The sequence below is a fragment of the Podarcis erhardii genome (assembly GCF_964252035.2).
Source record: "Podarcis erhardii genome assembly, chromosome: 8".
Taxonomy (NCBI): domain Eukaryota; kingdom Metazoa; phylum Chordata; class Lepidosauria; order Squamata; family Lacertidae; genus Podarcis; species Podarcis erhardii.
Genome location: NC_138499.1, coordinates 49,691,832 through 49,717,283, shown reverse-complemented (window position 1 = coordinate 49,717,283; position 25,452 = coordinate 49,691,832). Strand labels below are relative to the sequence as shown.

The 25,452-nt window shown below is 39.8% G+C and overlaps 1 protein-coding gene and 1 long non-coding RNA gene across 14 annotated transcripts in view; one reads left to right on the top strand and one right to left on the bottom strand.

Moving 5' to 3' along the window:
- The window catches only part of LOC309348554, a 507,755-nt gene that overhangs the window by 191,469 nt on the left and 290,834 nt on the right, over positions 1-25,452 (top strand). The window lies entirely within an intron of this gene.
- The window catches only part of PTPRM (protein tyrosine phosphatase receptor type M), a 413,445-nt gene that overhangs the window by 118,188 nt on the left and 269,805 nt on the right, over positions 1-25,452 (bottom strand). For 8 of the 12 annotated variants that reach the window (XM_081873808.1, XM_081873803.1, XM_081873804.1 and 5 more), the window contains 2 exons: positions 21,952-22,026; positions 5,773-5,905 (listed from right to left, as the gene is read on the bottom strand). In XM_081873808.1, the coding sequence (XP_081729934.1) occupies positions 5,773-5,905; positions 21,952-22,026 (208 nt within the window). The remainder of the gene's footprint in view (positions 1-5,772; positions 5,906-21,951; positions 22,027-25,452) is intronic. The other 4 variants (XM_081873806.1, XM_081873809.1, XM_081873807.1 and 1 more) reach the window with 1 other exon arrangement.

The window sequence follows — 25,452 nt, the reverse complement described above, 5'->3', positions numbered from 1 at the left end:
CATCCCCCTGACCACTGACTATGAGAGTAAAGGGGAAGCAAAGTACATATATATACAAATTGGTGCTTCTGCACCCGTTAATTTGCCACAGTTCTGTCCTCCCCACCCGCCAAAGAAAGTGAAGAGATTCTTTACATTATGGACCAAACAGTCTATCCAACTAATGTCTATATTCTGAGCCAAGAAAACATAGTCATATGCTATAAAGCAGTACAACAGTCTCTGTATTTCTGCTCTACTGATGACTTCTTTTATACAGTAGTGCAAAAAAGAGAGAAACAGCATTTTAGAAAGCAGCAAAATAATTAGGTAAACTTGCTAAATTAGGGGTCAAATAGCGGCAAGGTACAAAAATACAAATAAGTACTGTAAGTATGGTAATTTCTGCAGCATAGTTTTTGTTTGCTTGCTTGTTATGCTAAAAACAAAAACAAAAGAGCCCTACATCCCTTTCCATAAATAGGTCTTACAAAGGACTACAGCTAATGTTAACTTGCCTCTAGCTACATGCTGCAGGCATCCCTTTGAAAATGAGGCTTTCATCAAGTTTTCTCTCTCATCTTCTTTGCCTGTAGAAATGTTTGCTAGTTTTCTATTCTTATTTTTCTGATGCTAACCGTATTGTTTAAAGAAGTGAAGTGCTTAATATTTAATCACATGTGGTATATTTGCTAAATGTACACCTGTTCTAATTCTGTTTAAAAGGAGAATGCAATGTGCTGCTTTGGTAGGAAAGCTGCTGTTATAGGTGCTCTTGCAGGAAAACCCAGCAAAACTTGAACAAGGAGTAAGTCCTATGGAAATACTTCTGCCTACTTACAAGGATAGAACAAGAGGGTATGGTTGTTCTGGTGAATAAATATTGTAACATTTCCTCATTTTGAGTCCCATGACAAAACAATCCCTATTTTTTAACATAATGACAGCATTATAACATAATTGGTATAAATGCAACCGTGCTTCTAAATTTTGTACAGCTATTTCAGAAACAACAATAAATATAATTAATCAGTGCAATATTGTCTGGATGCAAAATTCTGCTAAGAATTTATTGAGATAAATGATTCCATATTAAAAAATATATAGTTGAAGAGTCAGGTGCTTTAATTTCAAAAAATGAATCCCATCACTCTTTGATGTAATGGAAGAAAAATGAAGAGGAAACGGCTCCAGATATTTATATACAGTAGTTATGCTGGGGTTACATTCCAGGGATAGGGCATAAAGCCAAAATTACATATAGACAAAACACACTGGGTGCAATGGAAGATGGCATAGCTTGGGGAGCGGGGCTGGGAGACCGTGACCCTGGGTGTTTTTGTTTTGAGGGGGTACAACCAGGCACCCTTACAACAGGATCTCTCACTGGAGACTGACTCCTGAGTCAGAGACAACATGGCAGGATGCCACCAGCCACCTGAGGCACCTGAGGCACTCAATCGCGACAGGCCTTGCCCCCCTCAGGGGTGTGTCCCAGTTGCCATTAGCTTATGCTCTGCCAGTGGGTGAGACTGCCGAAATCTTTTTCCCTGCACACTTGTCTCTTTTCTGCCTCCTTTTAGGTACCCCCTGACCAACAGGTCCAGTCGTGACCGACTCTGGGGTTGCACGCTCATCTCGCTCAAGAGGCCAGGAGCTGGCGCTTGTCTGAAGACAGCTTCCGGGTCATGTGGCCAGCGTGACTAAGCCGCAGCTGGTGAGCCAGCACCAGTGCAGCACACGGAAATGCTGTTTACCTTCCCGCTAGAGAGCGGTCCCACTTGCACTTTGGGGTGCTTTCGAACTGCTAGGTAGGCAGGAGCTGGGACTGAACGACACCCTGTCACGCCAGGATTCGAACTGCCGACCTTTCGATCAGCAAGTCCTAGGCACTGTGGTTTAACCCACAGCGCCACCCGCGGCCCCTCTCTGCCTCCTTTTACTTATTTATTATTATTTTGTCCAGCACGTAAAGCTAAATGCGCACAAGTTAAATGTGCATAAGTTGTGGGTCTACTGTACTGAATCTTTATAATAAAATCATGAGGTTTTATGTCTGTTTTATATCTGATAATCCTTTACAATTACTGCTGAACAATTCAAGAGTATAACAGACTGAAAAATACTGTTTTGCATGTGGTTAATGAAAGAATCACAACAGCAAAAATCAAATTACAGTGGTACCTCTGGTTACAGACAAGATCCGTTCTGGAGGCCAGGCCATATCCTGAAAAGTCCATAACCGGAGGCGCCCTTCTGTGCATGCGCACTGCACACAGATTGCTTCTGCACATGCGCATGGCGAAACCTGGAAGTATACACTTCTGGGTTTGCCGTATTCACAACCTGAAGATTACATATCCAGAGTGATACATAACCCGAAGTAGCACTGTACTTAGCAAAGATGCTGGTATCATATGGGTGTTGACCTTTATTTGTATTTAATCTAGTCATATTTAGGTCACAATTCACATTGCTCTTTTGGTGCCTGGGATATTCTGTACTCCCAAGAGGAATTCTGAACTATCACATACTGGTTTTGAAACGTCCAACTTTCAAAACCTTACTGCGTTGCAGCATGAGATTTTTTTTTTTTTTTTTAAAGAAATAAATGAGCCGAAATCTCTACTTGGCACGCTCAGTTACACTGCTTAACTATTTTAAGCCCATGCTCCAGAAAGCAAAATGGCAAGGAAAGTGTTGTACTTTTGTGGTTCTCATTTGAAATTTTGAAAAAAATAAAATAATTTTAAAAAATTTTCAATGTTGTAAATGATCTGCTAAGCATGGCTTCATTACAGAAGAACTTCTACACAAGTCCTAATAAAAACAAAGCAGTTTATGGTGGCCTGCCCCTGTTGTTCTAATAAGAAGTATACAGTGGTACCTCGGGTTACAAACACCTTGGGTTACGAACACTTTGGGTTACAGACTCCACTAACCCGAAAGTAGTACCTCGGGTTAAGAACAGAAATCGCTCAGCGGTGGCACGGTGGCAGCGGGAGGCCCCATTAGCTAAAGTGGTACCTCAGGTTAAGAATGGACCTCTGGAACAAATTAAGTTCATAACCAGAGGTACCACTGTACATTATTAATTATACAAAAGATGTTATTTCAGTGCTTCAAATTTGAAAGAAAATTATATCTTGTTTTAAGCTTCATATTCAAAAGCACCAGCCTAATGAGCACAGCAGCTCTTCATGGTAGGCCTTGCCCCTATGAGGCAATTATGGAGGTTTGAGGTCCCCACCTTCCCACAGTGCCTAAATCTATTCCTCCTCTGGTTCCTTCCTAAGCAATCTGAGACTACATCACTATACCCTCTGCTCCTCCCTGTTCAAACCTCCTCAGGTCCTGGGAGACCAGGGGGGAGGGGAGCTTGACACAGCAGGAGGGGGAAACCCCCTAGCTTCTTCAACAGCCTGACTCATCTCTGCCTCTTGACCTCCCTTCCTCTCTTGCTTCTGTTTCTGGACTTCTCTCTGCTACAGACTCTCCCTGCTCACTAAACACTGTTACCTCTTCAGCTTCCAACACCTTCTTCTCCCTCTTACCACTTATTATCATCCCACCAGCAATCCCTGAGCTCTGAGTCTTCATCCCCTGGGGGATCCCCAGCTGGTACCTCTCACCATTCATTGGTGTCCAGTCAGTCAGTGACAGTTAATAGTGCATAAAAATACCCCATGTGCTGCCTGTGGAAAATGAAGAATCTTAACCACAACTTTTCTTTAGAATAATAAAATTTGGCCCAGTTCAATCCATAATGCTAGTTCATCGTTGATACATTTATTTCTTTATATAGATTTTAAGGCTACAACATGCCAAAAATAATTTCTACATATTTTTATGAATGCAGTACTGTATATTTCTTTCCGACACTAAACGAGGGAGGGTTGCCTGGTGCCTTCATTACATATCTTTAGGTGCTGGGTGGAAATGTTGTCTATCACCAGACCTTTGGTTGATTAACATTCTATGGCCTCTTAAATGTGTTTGTGGGAGGGAGATTATTGATTTGTTTTTGTTTTATTATGTATTTTGTGTTCTCATTTTGTATTTTTATCTTGTGAACCACCCCGTAATCTTCAGACAGATGATAACAACAACAACAACAACAACAACAATAATAATAATAAACAACAAACAAACTCAGATTTTGGCTCTGCTTTTCACAGAGGTTCTTTTGCTCTTCTAGCTGCTTTCTTCACAAGTTTCCTGTTACCTTATGACACTGAATTCCATCTGGTTCACAGTCATGCCATCGGAACCATTTTAATATGCAGGTGACTTAAATGTACTTGTGTTTTTCAAACCTAGCTCTGTAAGGTCTTTTGCAAGTATATCTGAGTTCATTTAAGGAACTTGAGGCCTGGAGAAATTGCAGTGGTGTGCACTGCACACAAGAAGCCTACAACTGCAAAGGATCAAGTATTCTAAGTATAAACATTCAGATATTTTCCATACCAATCATATTCTATCAACTCAGAGCTTCATTGACAAATGAACCTAAGCATATTCGAAGTAAAGCATGAATAATATTGGCCCAATCTTCTACTGAAGTTTGCAATATGCCCTTACTAGTCCCATGGCGAAAACCATTCCCTCGCTTCCACTCCCAAATGTATTACCTTGATGTCAGGTAGATTTTCCAGGACATTATAATTTTTGAGTACAATCAAAACTTCCACAAGCTTGTAATGTTTGCTCAGAACAGGGCCATCTGCCTTTCACTCACTTAAATGCAGCGGCTGAACCTGCCCTAGGTTAACTTCAGTATTATAACAATATACAGTGGTACCTCGGGTTACATACGCTTCAGGTTACATATGCTTTTGGTTGCAGACTCTGCTAACCCAGAAATAGTACCTCGGGTTAAGAACTTTGCTTCAGGATGAGAACAGAAATTGTGCTCCGGCGGTGCAGCAGCAGCAGGAGGCCCCATTAGCTAAAGTGGTGCTTCAGGTTAAGAACAGTTTCAGGTTAAGAATGGACCTCCGGAACGAATTAAGTACTTAACCCGAGGTACCACTGTAATCATTTCACTTGTTTTCACTGAGGAAAATATACACAGCAAATACTTCAAACAGCACTCTTCAAAATTCCACTCTTACACTTCTGTCCAGCTTGGATCCAGAAGTGTCATTTTGATCATGGACGGAGCTGTCTTTTGGTGCAGGGCTATTTTTTCACTAAAACACTGTGTGAGAAAAGCCAAACTAACTCCAAAAATATTCTTCGGCTTGTGTAACTGTTTACACAGCACCTTGCAAAAGCAGAAGCATGACAACTACTATTATGGTCTGGCACAAACCCTTCCGCACTTTTCCAATTTACCTTCTTTTCACAGTTCTTTGGATACAATGCTATATATTGGTTCCAAACAGTGTTTGTTAGACATATGTATATATGTGTGTGGCATTTCTGAGTTCTACAATGACTCAGTCATCTCTAATTTTTGCCTTAGCTCTTAGATTGAGTGGGGCTACACATAAACATTATCCTTATGCCATTTGGGCTGATTGTACAGTATACAGTGCAAGAATCCCCAACTGCAGGGTGTTTTAATAAAAAGGCACTAACATTAATTTACTAAGAATGCTGCTGCAGGAGGAAAGAGTCAGATATCACAATTCATTCAACACTAGCAAGGCTTTAGGGAGAATAAGCAGCATATCTTTTCAAACTGTCCATAAAAGTAGCCAGAAACTTTGCATCTGTTTTACTGAGAACTGCTGCAGGAGATGCTTCAACACAAATATGCAGACACAGAGAGATTTATTAACTACTCACCTTTTCTTCATAACCAACACAACCCCAAGAAATATAATAACGAACAGCAAGATTCCTGCAATTACTCCAGCAATTTTAACGGTGTGGTCTGTTTGATTCTCTGGTTCAGGGTCTGGTTTCCTAGTTGCTGCACCTACAAAAACACATTTGTAAAAGAGAGGAGAAAATAATTAAGCCATTGCATGGTTTTTTCTAATATCTGACATCATCATAATCATCATCAAAGCTGGCAGACACCAAATCATTGATTTCTTATAATATATTCATATGCGCTGAGACAAATCCAATTGTTCATAACCCTAAACCAAATTCTGATGCTATACCCACACTGTACCCTGTTCTCACATACGAATTTTCTATATTTTTATTATCTGTGTTACCCTCCCTGTTGGCCTTGCTATTTAAAAACTTGCTAACAAACACAATAACAATCCTAATCCCCTATCCAAATTTGATTTGCTGAAACATTTTCTGCAATTATTTTTCATAAATGAAGCAGTAATTCTTTAACATATTAGCTTAAACACCTGGAAATGTGAGATAAGCTCATTTACCATGCATTTTACCAGCAACTGTTTTGTTTTTACACAATAGACTTTTTTTTGCCTTTGGAAATCTAAATCTAGGTCACATCTGGTAGGCAAAAGACTCCTTCTAAGCAATTTATTCACAAAATGGAAGCAGCTGATGATCACACCACTGGCACCCACATTTAATATCTGTTTAAATGAGATAACCAGTGCCTTACAGCAGCCATGGTCTTCAGCTTTTATAGCCGCTTCTTTACAAAAAAAAGAGTAATGTTTGTTCTGTTTACTGTATAATGTGACGGAACATCAGAATCCATGTCTCATGAAACATCCATTTTCTACGGTAAATAATTTTAGCATGAAAACTGTTAAGGATGCATTATTCAATTCACCATGCTGACCCCCTTAAAGGACTTCTGACTTTTTAATCAAAATATGACAGTATTCATCATTTGAAGCACCATGTCACCTTCACAAGGTAGACAGACAATCCTGGAAACAAGTCTGATTTATAATCTCCCTCATTAAAGTTCCTTTGGATTGACATGGGTATGGGCGGGGAACAAGTGAAATGTAATTAAACTTTTAACGTTTGGGGACCAGCACACTCCTGTTTTCATCAAGGTCTTTGAAAGCTCTGATTAAGTTCTAACTTTTTTTTTTATTTGCCTAGAAACCATGGTAATGAATAATCAACTCAGGGAGGGTTTTTCATGGCTCAGTATCAAATGATGCCAATTTTTCAAGGGTACTCAAATTCTCACTCAGACAAACAAGGGTCAGATTTCCAAAACCCCTACTGTCAAAGTTTATAGCTGAATTTTTACGAAGTGGTTGCCACAAACAAAACTTTCTATATCTATTTTGGTGGCTATTAACGAGCCGGTCACTACTTGATCATCCCTCTAGACACAGTATATATGATCTCTCTACATTGGTGCAAATCCCTGCATTATATATCATCCCCAAAGATGACCCATAATATCCAAACTGGAGAAAGCACTTCTTTGGTCTCTCACTAGCACTAATTAGGAGTAAGTGTCACTAATGGGTGACATTTGTCATACCATTTATGCTTTGCCTGATATGACACACCTCACAATTCTTCCTAACCTTGCTTGCCATGTCAATGCTTGAGAAGTGCAAGGAAGGTGCTGATATAGCAAGGTTTTTTTTAAATATATGTTGAGCATGAAGAAGTGATGATCTGCAGGTTAGATTTTATTACTGGACCCAAGTGACTTAACTTTGTGATTCACATACACAAAATGTTTTCAAATTGCTACTTTCAACACATAGAAGCACTTTTTGCCTTCATGTTTAAAATTACTGTGGAAGGGACACATCCCTCCTATTTTATATCACAAAAGCCAACTTAATAATGTACTTTCCCCTTTTAGCTGTAGCCATACTTTGGGACTTTGCTGTGGCCCAACAGAAAACAGAGGGAATGTGAGGCCAAAATCAGCAAGACAGGGCAAGTGGGGTGGTTCTTCCCCTTATAATAACATCTATGTCACAAACCATTTAAAGGTGGAGGAAGGGGTCAACCTGGCATGTATAACTAAAACCTGGGAGGGTGAACTGGGAGGAGTTGATCTAGCCCAACTTTGCCCACCTGCAATTGTTTTCCCACAGCAACCTACATAACTTTCCATTTTTTGGCAGCTGCATCCTTCTATCTTCCTTCATATTAATTTTATTCCATCTAACATCTGGTGAGGAAGTATCCACAATGGATTGTATCCAACTCCCACGCCCTCCCAAAATCTGCTCTGGAGAACTGGAGAACTCCCAGGACAGATTTAGGGGGCAGGTGTGAGAAAGGAGAGCAGGGGAAGTCTAGTTATGCAATCAGAAATCCTTGCACTGGTGGGCTGGTACAAGCCTATCACTCACAAGCATCATCTCCCACATTGTAGAGTTTGGCTGGCTTTCTGGATTACCAGGGAGTTAGGGGCCATGAAACAAGCAAAGAGACAACTAAAACATAGATAGTGCAAGTGTTGAAGTGGATACCTCTGAACCCAAGCAAAAGCACATTAATACCACACTGAAGGCAGTAGCACATGTTTACTCCTCCAGCATCACTACATCAAATTACTCTCAACAGTCCTTTTCTACATGTTTATTACTTTATTTATTTGTTTTACACATTTATAAACTAATTTACAGGCTGAGGCCATCAAAGTGATGCACAAAAAGATAAAATGAGATTTATTTTTTTAAATGCAAACTCTTAAAAAACCCCACAACTCACTATTTCTACAGATGTACAATTAATATTCCATACAATGGCTGGATCACACTTGAGGGAATGCCTGTTTAAACTAAAAATGTCTTCAGTGGATGTTAAAACAACATCCTACACGGGGACTCTGCTGGGACTAATTTGCCAGGCATTTTAGAATAAAGTCACTTCTATTCACCCTGACCTTGATGCCAGTTTTGGTACAGTTCCTCAAGAGCAGGAGTGAGGGATCTTTTTCAACCCGAAGGCCACATTCAATTCTGTACAACTTTCCAGGGGCCACCACAAGCCAGCGGCAGGCAGAGCAAGATATAAAACTGAACAGAGCAATGAGTGCCAATTCTGGTTTTTGCAGGCATCAAAAACAGTAAAACAAAGAGACCTTTTTGATACTGATAGACAGGCAGCTCCAAAGCACAGGCAATGCCATACTAAAATATCGATTCCTCCCAAGTACAGAATGAACAGCATATGGCACTTATAAAACGGCCTTTTCTACAGACTGAAGTAATTGAGTGAGCATAGAGGGGGTGTCCGTATAGGGTAAGGTGATCCTTCAAAACAGTGGCCCTAAGTGGATAATAGCAACATATTGAATAGAATGTGGGCTGGTGACAAATTGGCAGCCATTGTTGATCTTTTGGAAGTGTATAATACACTGACAAGGTTTCACTCCCGTCAGCGATCATGCTGCATCATTCTGCACTAGCTGCAGTTTCCAGACCAAGTACAAGAGAATCCCTAACTAGGGAGCAATAATAGTATTGAAGTTGCCAGTACCTAGACTACTGTGGCCAAGCTATCCCTGTCCAGGAACACTGGCAGCTTTAATACCAGCCAAAGCTGACAGAAGGCACTCCTTCTATCAGGCCATCTAGGCCTCCAATGACAAAGTTGAATTCAGAAGGCCATCAGCATTGTGGGGATTTGCACATCCCCCATGTTCCTTTATATTTATGCCTCTGCAAGGACAGGTCGGCAAGCATCTACAATTTAAGTGCCACCAATGAAGCTAATCCTGGTAAAATAATTAGCAATCAACTGTGGCTTCAAGCCTACCTGATCTCATGAGCTGCTGCACCTACAATATAATCAGCTGTACCTACAAAGCAGTTCATAGGATCATGCAGTTTTGTTTACAATCTAGTAATCAGTAAACCCACTGAAACAAATACAACTTCAGTGTATATAGCTATGGGCTGAATTGTAGCGCAAATGATAACTTGTATGAGCTAGGAAAAATTACTTCATATTACTTCTTTTGAAAGTAAATAACTAAGGCTCCAATCCTAACCCCACTTATCTGGGAATAAGCTACATTAAATTTAAGGGGATTGCAGTTTAGTTCATTAGATTTAATTATACATTTTTCATTGTAACCTTCACATAAGTGTGAAAAAACATGTATAAAAGTAAAATCAGGTCTGTTGTGTAGAGACATAAAAGCTGCTAATTCCCCCCGCCTCCATGGTGCCACTTAGTTCAATAATCCTTTCCTTTATCAGAACATGCTGGTTTCACTTCAATTTCTCGTTTAAGTCTGACCAGAAGCTGGGGCAATTTCTTCACTGTTGTTGGCTTTATATGCATTTGCTCAATGCGTCATTTGGATGCTTTTTAAACAGATGTTCTTCTGATCAAATAATATAATGGCAAAGTTTTAAAACACCCAAGAAAAAAGTCATAGCAAAACTGAGTTACCAATGGAATCTACTTTTCCTGTTACGAACTAGCCCATTATGGTTTTTATTTTCTCCATTTCTTTTTTTAGCGCTAACTCTTGACCTTTGTAATATAGAAACTGGTAAATATCCATCTGTTCCTCCTGAGAGCAAAGTAAATGATCACAGGCTCAAAAAACTCATACTTTTAAGAGGCCGGCAATCAAATTATTATGCAGGCAGCAGGATCCAAGTAATATCACTTTTCAGCACTCACCCTTAACTCATATTGCAGATAAGGTCAGGGAAATGAAATGTTATACCCTGTATTTGACAGCTGCATTGTGATTAGGAACATGGAATCATGCAAAATAGGACAGGACTAAAATTGTCAAATAGTGGTGCGCTTCTGCCTTTGATTATCTAATTCAAGGAATTTGCCACAATGAAAGAGGATGGGAAAAGAGACAGGGAAGACATTCAGTTCTGCCTTAAAGACTTGGCATGATTCCATTTCTCAGCGGAGTATGATCCTCTGCCCTTGCAGCTGAGGTGTGTTTGATGCAGAAACTGGGTCAAATGCTGAAGAGTTCAATCAAGGCATCAGTTCAAGGGGCTAATCTGTATTCACAGTCAGCGGGTGCTGAGAGGTCCTAAATCCTAAAGAGGTTGCATTCATTAATGGCAACAGGCAGGGGAGTATTTCACAACTTTGAACACAAGGAAAGAGTGGGAGCTTTCAAGGTTACTCAGCAGAGAGAACAGAATGGACCCTACAGAGGACATGTTGGCAACTCAAGGCTTGTGGGCCACATGAGCAGCTGCTCTCAGTGTGGCCAACAAAACCGTGTCCACTTTCCCCCACTGTCCAGCTAATCAGCCATCAGATGGGCACTGGGGAAAATACAGTGGTGCCCTGCAAGACGAATGCCTCGCAAGACGGAAAACTCGCTAGACGAAAGAGTTTTCTGTTTTAGAGGTGCTTCGCAAAACGAATTTCCTATGGGCTTGCTTCGCAAGATGAAAATGTCTTGCGAGTTCCTGCGGGTTTTTTTCCCCTTCCCCCCTTTTTTTAAGCCGCTTATCCGCTAAGCCGCTAAACCGCTAATAGCGCTAATCCGCTAAGCCGTCAATGGGCTTGCTTCGCAAGACGAAAAAACTGCTAGACGAAGAGACTCGCGGAACGGATTCTTTTCGTCTTGCGAGGCACCACTGTACAAGCTTTTCCTGCACTGCTAATCAGCGTGTGACCAGCAAGCTTAGCTGCTTCAGGATTTCTGATAAGTGCAGGTTTAACCTGCCCTCCTACGCACCTGATATAACAAATATTGCAATCTCTGTGCTAACAGCAGTGCAGGAATAACAATTTTAGCTTTCAGGAGTAAGAATGTTAGAGAATTGTAAAAGAAAAGGAAAAAGAAAAAAAGTGGCAATGGAAACAGAAAATGTCAGTGTCCACTTCTTCATCCCATGTCTGGAATGAAAATCAACCCAGCAAAGACAACCAGTATTTGCTGTTGTTCCTTTCAGTTCGCAAAGATACATTAGTCAATACTTCTTCCCCCATTTGTGTTGAGTTTCCTTTGCACTGAAATGAAGTGGGATAATGTAAAAACAGTGTAATTAATTACATAAATTACCTAAGTAATCACGTAAGTTATGTAATTTTGCCATTGTGCACAATGAGATGAATAACATTTTTGGTGGAAGACAAACTATAGTGGAACAGAAATAGCGATGCATACAACAAACATAGGGCAGAATGGAAAGCAAATACTTTTCACGTCCCTAATTAGAAGTGCAGGAAAGCATGCAGCAAATTTATCCTCATGCAGCTGGGAAGCGGGGATAGGTCATAGTATGTGTCTGGGGTAGAGAGAGGGAGAAGTTTGTGTCTGCGTTTGAGAATGAAAGAAAGAAACTGGAAGACTGTGTGTCTATGCACATACCTATGAGTGGGTGTACATCTGTGGGTGTGAGAGAAAGGATGTGTGATTGTGTGAGGGGGGAGTATTCTATCCCCACCCCGCCCCATCAGCATGCACACACCACCCATTCACTGGTACATCTAGTTTCTAAACCTGCTGTAGAGATTGTGAGAGCCAAATGCATCTGAGTTCACCTCAAGCCCTTGAAAGGGCAAGATGCAAGAGCACCCACTGAACTGGATCAGCACGCATTACTCACAGCCAGATGGCCCAGGAGAGCAGTAGCCAGAATGAGCCCTATGCCAACACCACCCTAAAATCTTGGAGAGAAAACACCCCTGGCAAAAGCAGCGTAGTATTATGGAAGCTGCTGCAAACTGTAAATCAGATTAAGGATTCTGACAGCTCTGATTTTTTAGTTTGGTTGATCTGGATGCCAACAAAATAAACAATTTACAGAAGCATAAAGATGATGAAATAGCACATCTGCATATCCACCAAAAAGTAACTACCATTCATTCTTGATCTGCTTAACATAATGTTTTGTGCTGGTTTTATTATTCCTTTTTTAAAAAAAATGGATATGGCTTGGATTTCAGTCATTGTTGCTTTAAAAGTGTTTTGGCTTTCCACCTATGTGGTCACAATTACGATTAGTGATGCCACCAAATCTAGTTGGTTCAGAGTATGAACTTGGCTAGGTCATAATCACATTATCAAACAATAACATGTCTCCTGAGTGTTCTTCTCTTGTTCATATTGAAATATGAAGAAGTATACCTCTAGAAAATGTAGTTTTCCCAAGATCCCTGGATACTTATTTTATTTATGTCTTTGTTGTATTTTTATCCCACCCTTTCTCCAAGGAGTTCAGAGTTGTGTACTTTCCTCCCATTTTATCCTCACATCAATCTGTGAGGTGGATTAGACTGAGAGCAAGCAACCCAGTGAGTTGGCTGAATTGGGATTTCAACTCTATTCTCCCTGGTCCTAAGCCTGATCCTGGAACCTCTATGCCAAACTGGCTTTCAGACTGAATCCTCAGCTTGTTTTCCACATTTTGAACAGAAGGAGCTTTGGGACATGCTGTTTCCAGGACACCTCATGTCCACACTAAGGATTCAGGTGCCCTGGGAAAATTACTTCGTCAAGTTCCTTTGTGCCTTGTGGGAATATGACATTACAGTGTTCCAGAAGCCAGGGAGGGAGCTGCTCTTTCCCTGGCTCTCCTCACCTTCTCCAGCACCTAAGTGTACTGCAGCTACAACCAACATCACTGCATTCCCTCCCCACTGTATTTCCCAAGTCCAAATGCTGGACTACATTGCAAGGTTGTCATTCATTCCCTTCTCCCTCCCTTCAACAAAATGGGTATAGCAACACTGTGCTGCTTTGCAGGGCTGGTCTAACCCACACTCAGTCAGTCTGGAATATTGGATAATAATAATAATAATGGACTATGTGCACTGGCATTAACAAAGTAATCTTCAAAATTATTTACAAACTCAGATTATCTTTTTTTAATGTATGAAATAAGACCAGAGTTAGAAATATGATGAGCTGCTACCTTTTGATTCTGAGCTGACACACTAATCACACACAGTCTTCCTCTTCTATTTTTTTTATCATAGCAAGATAGATGTATGAGGGCTGAATAACTGACCCAAAGTCACTCAGTGAGTTTCAGGGGTGAACAGCAATTTGAAACTGGGTCTTTTCAATCCAAGACCAATACCCTATTACATTATAGTGACTTCTGCTAAATATTTAAAAAGAATGTAAAAATTCACCCTATTGCTGAAAATGTCAAAGTGTTTGTTGTGAAACCAAAACAGGCATATAATAAAACCAATCTATAATTGTCTATGAACTATGTATACTGTCATCAGATTCTGCATTTTGCAGAATTTTGTATAACTTTTATTTGGAAAATTAAAAAAAATCATTTAAAAAGAACAGGAAATGTCTCTTAAGAATCTGTTTCCCGAGCAAAATAATAATGCCCCATGTTTGCTGCAGTTTTCTTTGAAAAATACTGTTGGTGCGTCTTAGTTAATGCTTTTCTGTGTGTCTCTGTTCTAATGCTGGGTTGCTATGCACCCCACCGCCTTCCCCCAAGCAGTAAGTTCAGAAAGAATTCCAGTTTATCCCAGAGAGGCATGGGTTACTAAAGATAGGTTGAAGCTTTGTTTTAGAATGTCTTTCTTGATTCTCCCCCCCCCCCCCCAATGCTGGATACAGCCAGGATCTTGTGGCAAAGGCCAAAGGCCTGTCAGTCACCAGAAAAATATTGCTGTCAAAGGGCATTCCTAGGAGAGGGTGGCTGGGATTAGATGAAGTTGGAAACAAAGTAATGAAGTCTGAGCAGAGGGCTCAGATGAGTCAAAAGGCAGGACAGTATACTTGGAAAAGATATGAATCAGGCCAAGGCCAACATCAAGTCAATAGTGCTGCATCAAATGTTCACGAGGTCTGATTTTTGCTGTCAATGGATTTTCAAGGAGTATAAAAAAGCCCCTTGAAAATCCTCTGCTGTCCTGACCCTGACTTGACTCATGAACTCAGTACTTGGACTCTCAACTCAGTTATTATTATTGAAGGCTTTATTCCAAAATTCACTACAGCACCCAAACACAGATCAAGTTACAGTCTACGTGGTTGAGAAGTCACAGCAGAGCTCTACATGGCTAGGCATAAGTTAAGGCCTTGTCCCAACACCTGACATGCCCCCAGGCTCTTCTTCTGAAGAGCAGGGTAGGAATAGTAATTTGCACTGTTGTTTTCCTGATCCTGAGGACTGAACAAGCCAGAAGGCACTCCTACGAGTAGGACGAGTCTGCTCGTGCCGGCATAGTTGGTGCCATGTCCTTGGCAATGGAGGCAGAGTTGACATGGCCAGCTCACTGTCTGTTCTAGCCTCACTTCATTGACCGGAGGCGGCACCTTAGGCAAGTCAGGTGGTTCTATTGTGGCGGCTGGGGTATCCAATGTCAATGCTCCTCCTCTGACAACCCACGTGGCTCCTCCCCAGCATCTAATCAGTGCTTCCCAAAGAACTGGACCCCTCCTTAGGATCCAATTCTGCATTTTTGTCCCATTTCTCCTCCCTCTCTTATCAGTGCTGCCAAGCTGTCTCCATTAGGCCCAGGACACTGATGCCTAGCTGAGGGTACCGGCCCTAACCGAGGAGGCAGTGGGTCAAGTTTCACATCCTTTAGTAGCAAAGTAGTATGGGGAAAATGAAAAGGAGGAGCCACACCTCTCTCCGGATGCATTTTGTCTTGGCAATACAAGACAACAGTAATACACATTCACAGAAAAAGTATAGCTTTTTCAGTCCAGCTTTAAATTGTGTATGTTGCACACACACATTGCTTAACACACATCAGTTGTCAAGTTACTGTAGAAGGCAATACCCTCTGTTATTAAAGGGCTATGCATCTGTTGTTGTTAAAGCTGTATCTCTCTTGTTTAAAAGGACAGACAAACCCTCATTGCATTCCTCCATTTCAAAACAGTCTTGCTCCACAGAGTACAATAAGACCTCTCATTTATATCTACCTAAGCATTTTGAAATTTTGACTTGACAACCTCCTTGTCCAGCACCACAAAGACCAGAAATTCAAATTTTGTTTCATGTCTTGTTTATATGTATATGTTCTCTATGAAGGGAGAGATGTAAAGTAATGGTTTTATTTTCTATATATAAAAACATATTTTTCTCATTTTATTTTAGTAACTTAAATACCATTGGCTTTTGAAATTAGTATCAGATATATCATTTGTTTCTAAAATTAATTTCAGGCCATGCATTTTTTGAGACATTAGCTCATATTTTTATTCTTGTGTTTGCAATTGCTAATGAAGCTGACATTTTTAAAATGAGACTGAGTGCCAGCCTATACCACACAGATGGCACAAACTTTTCAAATTTGATAGAAACTGCACTGCTGTGCCCATGGAAACTCACATTTCCTCAATTAACTTTTAAAAAACTTATCCATAATAATGAGCTAAAATGGCATTTGTGGCACAGTTTTATTTCAATTTTGAATCATTGTCTGAGGTGGAACAAAGTAATGCTACAAATCCAGACCCTAACTCTTTTCCCATATCTACTCAGACAATGATATTATATGACACAATAGGCTCCTCTGACATGATATATGCCATTACCTGCCAACTATGTCTAGCTTCTGTCTACATAGAACAGACAATGTCAGTCTCTACTCTCTACAGAATGGAATAACTGGACATTCAGAAACTAAAGGGAGAACATTTCAGTCTCTTATGACATACTGCTGCTGACCAAAGTGTCATCATTCTTCAGCCAAAGAATTTCAAATGAGGAGAGAAATTCCAGCATCAAAGTGCCAAACTAGAGTTTAGCTATGTGTAATTGTATTTATTTAAAACTTAATTGGAACCAAGGTTTTTTCATGTCCCCACTACAGGTGTTAAATTAGCATAAAAAGCTAGGATGATTGTATTATCACTAATTATGGTTGCTGTGAATGCTCACTGTTCTTATCTTGTATACATTTTAACTTTGCACAGAAATGTCATGGCCTTTTAGTTCTACTGATTATAATCCTCCCTCCCACACTGGGATGTTTGTGTTTGTATGTGTGCATATTAAAACTAGTAACTCAGGACAGCATTTCATGCATCTAATGAAGTGTGCTCTAAATATTCATTGGCTTAAGCTTTTTCTGAATTACTTTCCTGAATTAAAATAGTTCAACTTTTTAAAAGCATACATCTTATGGGCAATTATACCAAAATGGTTTGATCAGATTTTCATATGTAATTTGAAATCAGTTTTGAGCTGGAAATACTTGAATGAATAGTCATAAAAATGCATTTCCTGTGTCTCAAAGCAAAGGAACACAACCAGCTTTCATAAGCCCATGGAAACTGGCTGTGCACTGGAATTTGTTGCACTAGATTACCATTTGCATAGAATAGTTCCCAATCATTAGGCAGGAAGGAAAACAGACAGCCAAGAAACTTATGCTAGAATGCTTTTGGCTGCCACACAGACATCATAGCTAACATGGAACTAGCAAAAATGTAGGGTGCATTCAGAAAAGCAGTTTTCTTGCAGCAAAAGTTAGTTCACAGAGCATGACAGTGGTGAGAATCAAATGGAGAAAAACTGTCTGTTCTAGTTCTGTGAATGATGGATGAACCACTGTTTGTTCAAAAACCAGTTTTTGGAATCTTGTCTTAATGAGTGGCATTCATAGTTAAACAGCCCACAGTATACATATATTTTATTTTATTTCTTGAAGAAAACTCAGATTCACTTTGTTTTACAATGATTGTGAGGTGATACCTGAAGGTCTGAACCATAAATAGAATTTCTACACTTATAATAATAATCTCTTCTGAAGCTTCTAAAACAGTGTTGAGGTGCACACAGAGACAATTAGCACAGTTGTATAATTTTTTCCTCAGATTACAAAGTGGGTTTGATTTTTTTTGCTTACAATGTGGCCTTTACTTGAGCACCAGTAATCTTCCAAAGATAGAATCAACTTTAGGTCTTCATCCTCTCTATTAATTCAAAATAGATCAACTACCAACAGTTCTTTAAAAGACACACTTCAGTAAAAAGGCAATGTACAGTCTAAAAATATGATCATAACAAAGCAACACGGAGAAATAATTAACAGTGACATGGAACAAAGCAGCAGCCATCTTGGCAACAGCTCTGTAATTGCAGCTCATGCTGCATCAGTAATCAGAACAACAATCAGAAAGATAACCATAGGACGGAATTCAGTTTTGGAACTCTTGACCACTGGTTCTTATTGTAATTGTGATTAAATATCTAGCTCCTTTTTCAAAATACTGATAGAGCAGTCTAAATATACCACTGAAAAGATTCCTTATCACTTCCCTATTTGCATACAATTGGAACAGGTTTGTTCCTTTTGCGGTCTTTTAGTATTTATGGAGTCTGTCACCATCAGGAGAAGATGCTCTGTTCCTATTATCCTAAATTATTCACTTAATGTAGCTATTTATTTGTGCTGCACATTGACAGACATGCTTAACGTGTACGTACTCCCATTCAGAGAGAATACTGCCTATGTGACCCCATGTTTTCGCTGCAAAAATAAAGCAAGGTGGGAGAAGCGATCAGCTCCTGCAGATGGGGTCAGAGGGGAAGGGGGGGTTGCTTAAAAGGAGCAGCTCCTGTGGCAATTTCTACGTATATCCTCTTAACATTTTCTTGTAACAATACTGTTTTATAGATGAAACTGCCACAGAGAAAATGACAAATATAACACATAAAAGAACAAAAAGGGGCCATAAATCACAAGTGACACTGGAGCCTATTAAAATGCATTCAGCTGGTGTTGCAGAAAGGAGAGCATTTTCCATTCACTTTACATTCTGCTCCGTAGAATGGGGAGAAACAGAATCTTTGAACTATCAGTGTAACAAATGCTGGAGCTCTAATCAAAGCCGATATACTGGCAATAAGGTTGGTGACAAAGAGAGGCCTTGCAACTGATGAGGGCTGTCAGTCAGAAGTCTTTATCTAACTTGGCTGAGATGCTACAATTGAGAAGAGCTCTGCGCTTTACATAGCAGATACTCTTAGAAAACACAACCGCTAAGTGTGAACAACAGACACACATCATTAAACACCAGTGTGTATGCTCTTAAGAACTCTGATTAGGCTGTGGCTGCCCCACATATGAACATATAAAAGAGTAGACAATTGTCACTCTGACTTTATGTGTTTACTATTGTCAGAAGTATTAGTATACAGAAGGCCAACATGATCAATGTGAGATATGGAGGTGCTCTGAGAGACAAGTGCCCAGAAGAATTTAAATTGTTGGATCCATATATAAATAAGAAAAACAAGAACATGATGAAAAAATAGCCACAACTGGAACATAGACTCTGATTATTATACATCAGTGACGGCCAAACTTGGCCCTCCAGCTGTTTTGGGACTACAATTCCCATCATCCCTGACCACTGGTCCTGTTAGCTAGGGATGATGGGAGTTGTAGTCCCAAAACAGCTGGAGGGCCAAGTTTGGTCATCACTGTTATACATGGAATGAATATACAAGAAATAAAATCATCATTTATCACCATGTAGGGTAGATCATCCCCAAACTATCTTGAGTAACAATGACAAAAGTGATTCTCATGATACAACAGATGAGTAGATTCTACAGATGTCAATAGTACTATATACTTCAGCTCTTTGGTTTAGCTGGATAATGGGTGATGTTGCCTAACTAAAGCATACATTATTAACACAAGGAAAGTCCAGGCAAATATTATACATCACTTGTGAGTTAGTGGTTTCAAGTCTGCTGTCACTTACAAGAAAAATGTAAAGCTGTTACTGCAAAAACATGTGGATTTTGGATTCATTCTCAGAGATATTATATATGCATTTGTTAATCAATTCTGCTAGTTTCAGCTAACCATTCATCTGTTTAGCTGACAGAGCTGGAGAGCTGCCTCAGCAACAAACCGTGTGGTACTAATTTAGATCATGTTTCACTAAAGGTGCTTAGCAACTACTGTCTGCCTCTTCAAGCAGAAAATTCACTATTTTAAAATACAAGAGGGGAAAAGATTTGCTGAAAGGAAGAGTAGCCTCGCATGCTACTTGCAGACAGAGCATTTTATGGGGAATGCACAGGGTTTGCAGAAGCACTGTGGTAGGGCAGGTTAGACTTTCCACCTGGCAATGGAACACCCCAAGGATAGTACCATTTTATTTTTTGCTTTAAATCAGGGGGATACCATGTTTTATTTGATCCAAAATATGTGATGCGTAAAGGGTGTAAGAATCAACTGGCGTCTTATCCAAACCAGCATTTTATTACTTCTTTAGCACAAAAATACCACAACGAAAACCACGTTTTACAAACCAACAAGTGAATATCTCCACATACCAAGCAAATGAATACATTTCTCTGCTGTTCTTAATATAAATATTGAGATTCACTTTATGTAATACTGACAATTTTGGAGGTGTTAAGTATAATGAAGGGACAGGTCTAGCGCCTGTCTTGCAGTGCAGCATATTTTATATTCCAAAGAACTGGAGATATTGTGGTTCAACTAGAAATGTTGTGGTAATCTACCATGTTTTATTTCTGTTGTGAATAATGTAGTTCTGCAGGTGAGGATATGTATCCCATTGGCCTTACATATCTTCAATCACCCCCACGCTCAATTCCATCAAGGAGGGAAATATTGACAACTGGATACATAAACTCTTGTTAAAGCTTCTCAGAGGGGGGGGGGATTAGATGTAGTTGGACATGCATTACCTAGCAAAGATTTTGTACAAAGGCTGCAACAAGCAGTGCTGAAAACGACAAGCTTCTTCCCAAGCCTGGCAGCAAGTCTAGAGAAACATTTTAACCATAGATGCAATACTGACATGGGGTTTTAAACCCATTATCTGTTTCACTGCTGTAGTGAATAGGCTTTGCAGCTTTTGCACAACTTTTCAAATCTAAGCAAAGATATGCCCTATCTAGTCCCTGCTGCAAAAGGGCTTGTTAAACTGGAAAAGCCTGTTCACAGTAGATGTAAACTGACAAGGGGCCCTAAATTCCTTACGAACTTCACTTCTTCAATGAATGGACTCACTGGGACTTGTTGCAGAGATGGGGAGAACATGTTGTCAGTTTGAAAATTCTTTGCAACATTTCTGTAGGAACTAGATGATTTTAATTATCATCAAACTTTCCAAGACTGGCAGTTGGTTGTGCAATTTGTTTCCCAAGAAAGCACTAAGAAGCACCATCAGATTTTTCAGAAAGAAGAATGTATGGATGTTCATGCACAAGTTATTTGGAAACTGTGGATACATGGATTCCATGAATATCGGTCACCATGGGGTAGAACACTCCATATAAATAAGGGAATAGGAACATTACATCCCCATTGAACAAACTTTTTATCCCTGAGAATGCAGCACCTTGCAATTCTCACAAACATCTGTGAATTTTTGTTGAATACAATAGGGGTAGGAATATGTGGCGCAATGGATGTTGAAATCAAACTCCCATCAACCCTTGCCAGTGCAATGTTAACTATAGTCAAACAAAACTTGGAAAGCCACAGGTTATCCATCTCTAGTCCGTTAGAGACAAGTTTTAAATTTATTTTATATTATTTCTTTTGTTAAATTCTCAACAAGAGAAACTTCCAGTAAAATTAATTTATGTAAGTTTAAAATATGTAGATTGAAATTTCAGTCTACCATTTTCTTTTTAGAATATGGATGTAAATGTTTTTTTATTTAATTCTATGTATGTTTAATAGTACATTAACTCTACATTCAGGCTGTTAGTGGAATTAAAAAAAAACTTTTCATGTGAGAAAATGTTGCCCGATCCTAGAATTCATAACGTAGATGTTTGTTTACTATTCATGTGCCTTGTTACAAAAATTCAGAAAAAAAATTATACATCTGAATACTTTGTGTATATAATTGAATCCTGAACAATATGTTAGCTGCTGGAATGTTAGGACAGACAAAGTATTTGTGACATTAGGCTCAAAAGGGATGATCCCATTGCTCAAACACACAAATGAAACATGCAGCGAATTTGTTTGGCACTCTTGGATATAGGTGCCAAACATTTGGTATCCAGCAAATTGCTAAACAAATGTAGAGCTGAACCTCAAAAAGGTCTACATTGTGGTAAACCAGCTACAAGCAAAGAATGATGAGAATGTGGAGGAAAACAAGCCCAAAAAGCGAGATGGAAATGGGTAAGATGACTTGTCTATACTTGAGTGTCTGACCTGTTAGTTGGTCGTCGCCTGCAGCAGGGGCGATGCGAATGTATGGTGTTGTAAGCTGAGTCACGATTATCGCAGCTAAGGCAAAGGAAGATTTCCAGGTCAGCATGCATGAGGGAAAAAAAAGCCAGACTGAAGCTAAGCTAGCAAGAAACAACTTGTTCAGATGTTATTGTTTCAATTCCTTAGAAATTTAAAGAAAGAAAGGGAGGGAAAAAATTGTTAGGAGTGACTTACATTGATAAATTCCTTCATGTGATTGTTTACACATCTGAATAAAAGTTAACGTGAACTTAACTGTGTGCAGGTGAGCTGGCAGCCATTTATATTATGATGGCTGCTGGAAAAAACAGAACCACCAGGAATGGCTACAGGCTAACCACCAGCAATGTTTGGTCTTGACTAAAATTTCTGCATTCAGTTCTACATTCACCAGAGTATGTCAGACTTCAGGATCAGACTCTACTTTGTGCTTTACTCTTGAACCCCAAGATCTATCAACTGGAAGGAGGTGCAAAAGACATAGAATTACAGAACTCGGAGCACCTGCTGAATACAGGAATTTGTTTTAAGCACCAGAACTGACTTCGAGTTCACAGTTCTTCCACATGAAATTTGATTTTTGTTACCCCCCAACCTTTCTTTAGGTTAGCAGCCTTATATATAGGGAGGGGGCACTTTATTGTTATTGTTGAACAATCAGAAATCAAATGCTTGCTAATATATTACAAATCACACAGAGACCTACAAGGGGATCACAGTCCACCCTGATATTCACAACTACATGGAGGAATTTAGCAATGTGAACCAGTCCTTAAATATTCTGTGATGCTTCCTGATGAGTTTTGCACAACATTTTGTTCAAATAAACAAATGAACAAACAAACAAAAAACCACTAGAGTGAATGCACCAGCTTCGACTTATCTTGTCTTTAACCCATGTTCACTGATCTCAGTCTTACTTATCCCACAAATAAATTTCTGAAAAATCTGTTGATTTGGGGTGATATGCAGCATTAGTCACTCAATACAGAGCTAAGTTCATTCATTACAATGGACCTGCTCTAAGTATACCCTAGCTGGATATCACAACACTGGGATGTGTAGCCAACATATACACCAGCCTCTGGGGTGGGGCTAGCTGACTAGTGCATTAGGGGCCCCTTCACACATTCATACTGAAAGCCTGATGGGGGAAAATAACATGCCTTTACTGCCTGGATGGATGGAGATAGATAAACAGTGGAAATCCCTGCTTTTTCTAGGGTGTCATCTTGGTTAGAAGAAATTAACCTTTCCAATTAGATTACAAAAGAGTTAACAAACCCTGATGGCTTCTGTGCAAACTTGGGTCCATTTACTGAACATATTAAAATAAAATGGGTGTTTTACAGTCAGCAATGAAATACTTGAATTTCCCCGCCATTTCCTTAAATTTGCATTGTATATTGTGAGCATTTTAGCTTTTAATCTCTTAATCTCTTAATTGTGTTTTTTCTGTTTAAATCACAATGTGTATGATTTTTACTGAAGTTTCATTTATGGCTGTTTGTAATTTATATACATGAAAAAAATCAATAAAAATAAAGGTTTAAAAAGACGCTAAATGTTTTGTTTTAAGGGTCATCTGCACATTATTCATGCTAATAAGATACTTCTTATTAGCATCTTCAGATACAGGAGTGACTCATAAGAGTCATGGTTAGAACCATCCCAAAATATGAAGCTCCAATTGAATCTTGTTACGACTTCTCCCACAGATTACATGTGCTCCTTAAATTTGACTGCATATTGATTAATGTTTATTACATGAGATCATAGTAAGCATGTATTCTTTCATGAACATAAGAATGGAGAAAATATTTTAAAATTATTATTATTAACACAGTCTTATTTGTTTAACATTTCTCCCCTCCCCATTCTACAAATAACTGTCACTAAATTATTAACCTTGTTATATACGTTACGCTAAGGTGGGGAAATAAAACAACTTTTAAAAGGTCAGTTCCAGCATATAACATCTGGGAAGTGGAGAAAAGAAAAAACCCACAGAAAATTGTGTGAAAGAATCATATGAAAGCTTGTAAATTACACAGAACAGCCTGGGTGCAGTTAGATATGTGGCAATGAGTGAGGAAAGGAGATTATCCACCATCTGCAGACAATTAAGCTCAAAACTGCTGCTGCATAATATTTTGAAATATCTCCATGCAACTCTGAAGCACTATGTTGTTAGTAACTGTTACAGTACTGTTGCTACAAGATATAAATAGAATAATAACCCTTTTCTTCTACAACTGATACTTTCCAAGATTAAAACAATAGTCACCTGTGAGCTGAAAAAGAGAATTGTAGAAAATGTAGACATAGACTGAACAAGTATAATTTGTGGGAGCTGGATAGAAAAATATCTCATAATTTTAGAAATTGAACATTTGGACATTTCCGACAGGTTTCCCCACCACTATCCCCAAAAAGAAACCTGACTACCATTTCCATGAATATTTTATTTGCTCTTTAAATAGCATTATATTGGTTCAGAATGATGGTGTCTATGATGGAGATACAGACCAAAGAGTCAAGATCAGTAGCAGTTTGCAAAGTTTGGTTGTTGCTGTTGGCATCCATCTGCCTCCTGCTTGACCACAATCCTATAATGTCTGAGAGGGCAGTAACCGGACATCCATATGGACAAGGGAATTAGGATCTGGTAGAACTCGGCTTAGTTATCGAGTTCCCAGCACAGCCAGACTACACCAGCATAAGCCCAACATCCGGAAAGAGAATCACTGTTCAGCTGACACTGTTCAGCTCAGAAAGAGACACACTGTTCAGCTGACAGAATCACGATCTTATGGTGGAATACAGCAGGAGTGGCAGGGATGGGGCCAGGAAGGGAGGCTTATGCTAGATCCAAATTCAGCTCAGCTTGGTCATGTGATATGACAACCCAGTGGAGCTTACAATAGTAAAAAGGATGGTGTACGCCCAACTCTTATTTTAAATGCTTGCTTTCCCTCTGCCAAGATCAAGCTAGCTTTGCCAGGAGTAGCCCTTGTTCCCAGACAGAGTTTGGAATGAGGCAATTTATGCCAGTTAAAGTTAAAGCACTTTAAGGTCTGCTAGCTTCTTATACTTAGGATTGTTCTTATTATACAGTATGGATTATGCACACCAAAAGGAAAAAGGAAAAAAAATGCTGACCTAAGGCCACACATGGCTCTAATCTGTCAGTTATATGTCTAATCAGGGGCGTAGCTAGCTGCTCCAGCACCCGGAGTGGTGGGGGCAGGGCGATCTGCCCATGGAGGCGGGGCAATCCGTGCACGGGGGCACTGCAGCGATCCGCCCAAGGGGGCGGCGCGGCAAGCGGCCCACAGAGTCCGCTTGGCGGACACAAGCCCCAGGCTGCCCGAAACGGCAGAGATGTGTGGTTTGGGCGTGCTGCAGGCCAGGCCCCGCGGTAAGTGCCACCCCCATGGTGTGCCATTCTGACATCCCCAC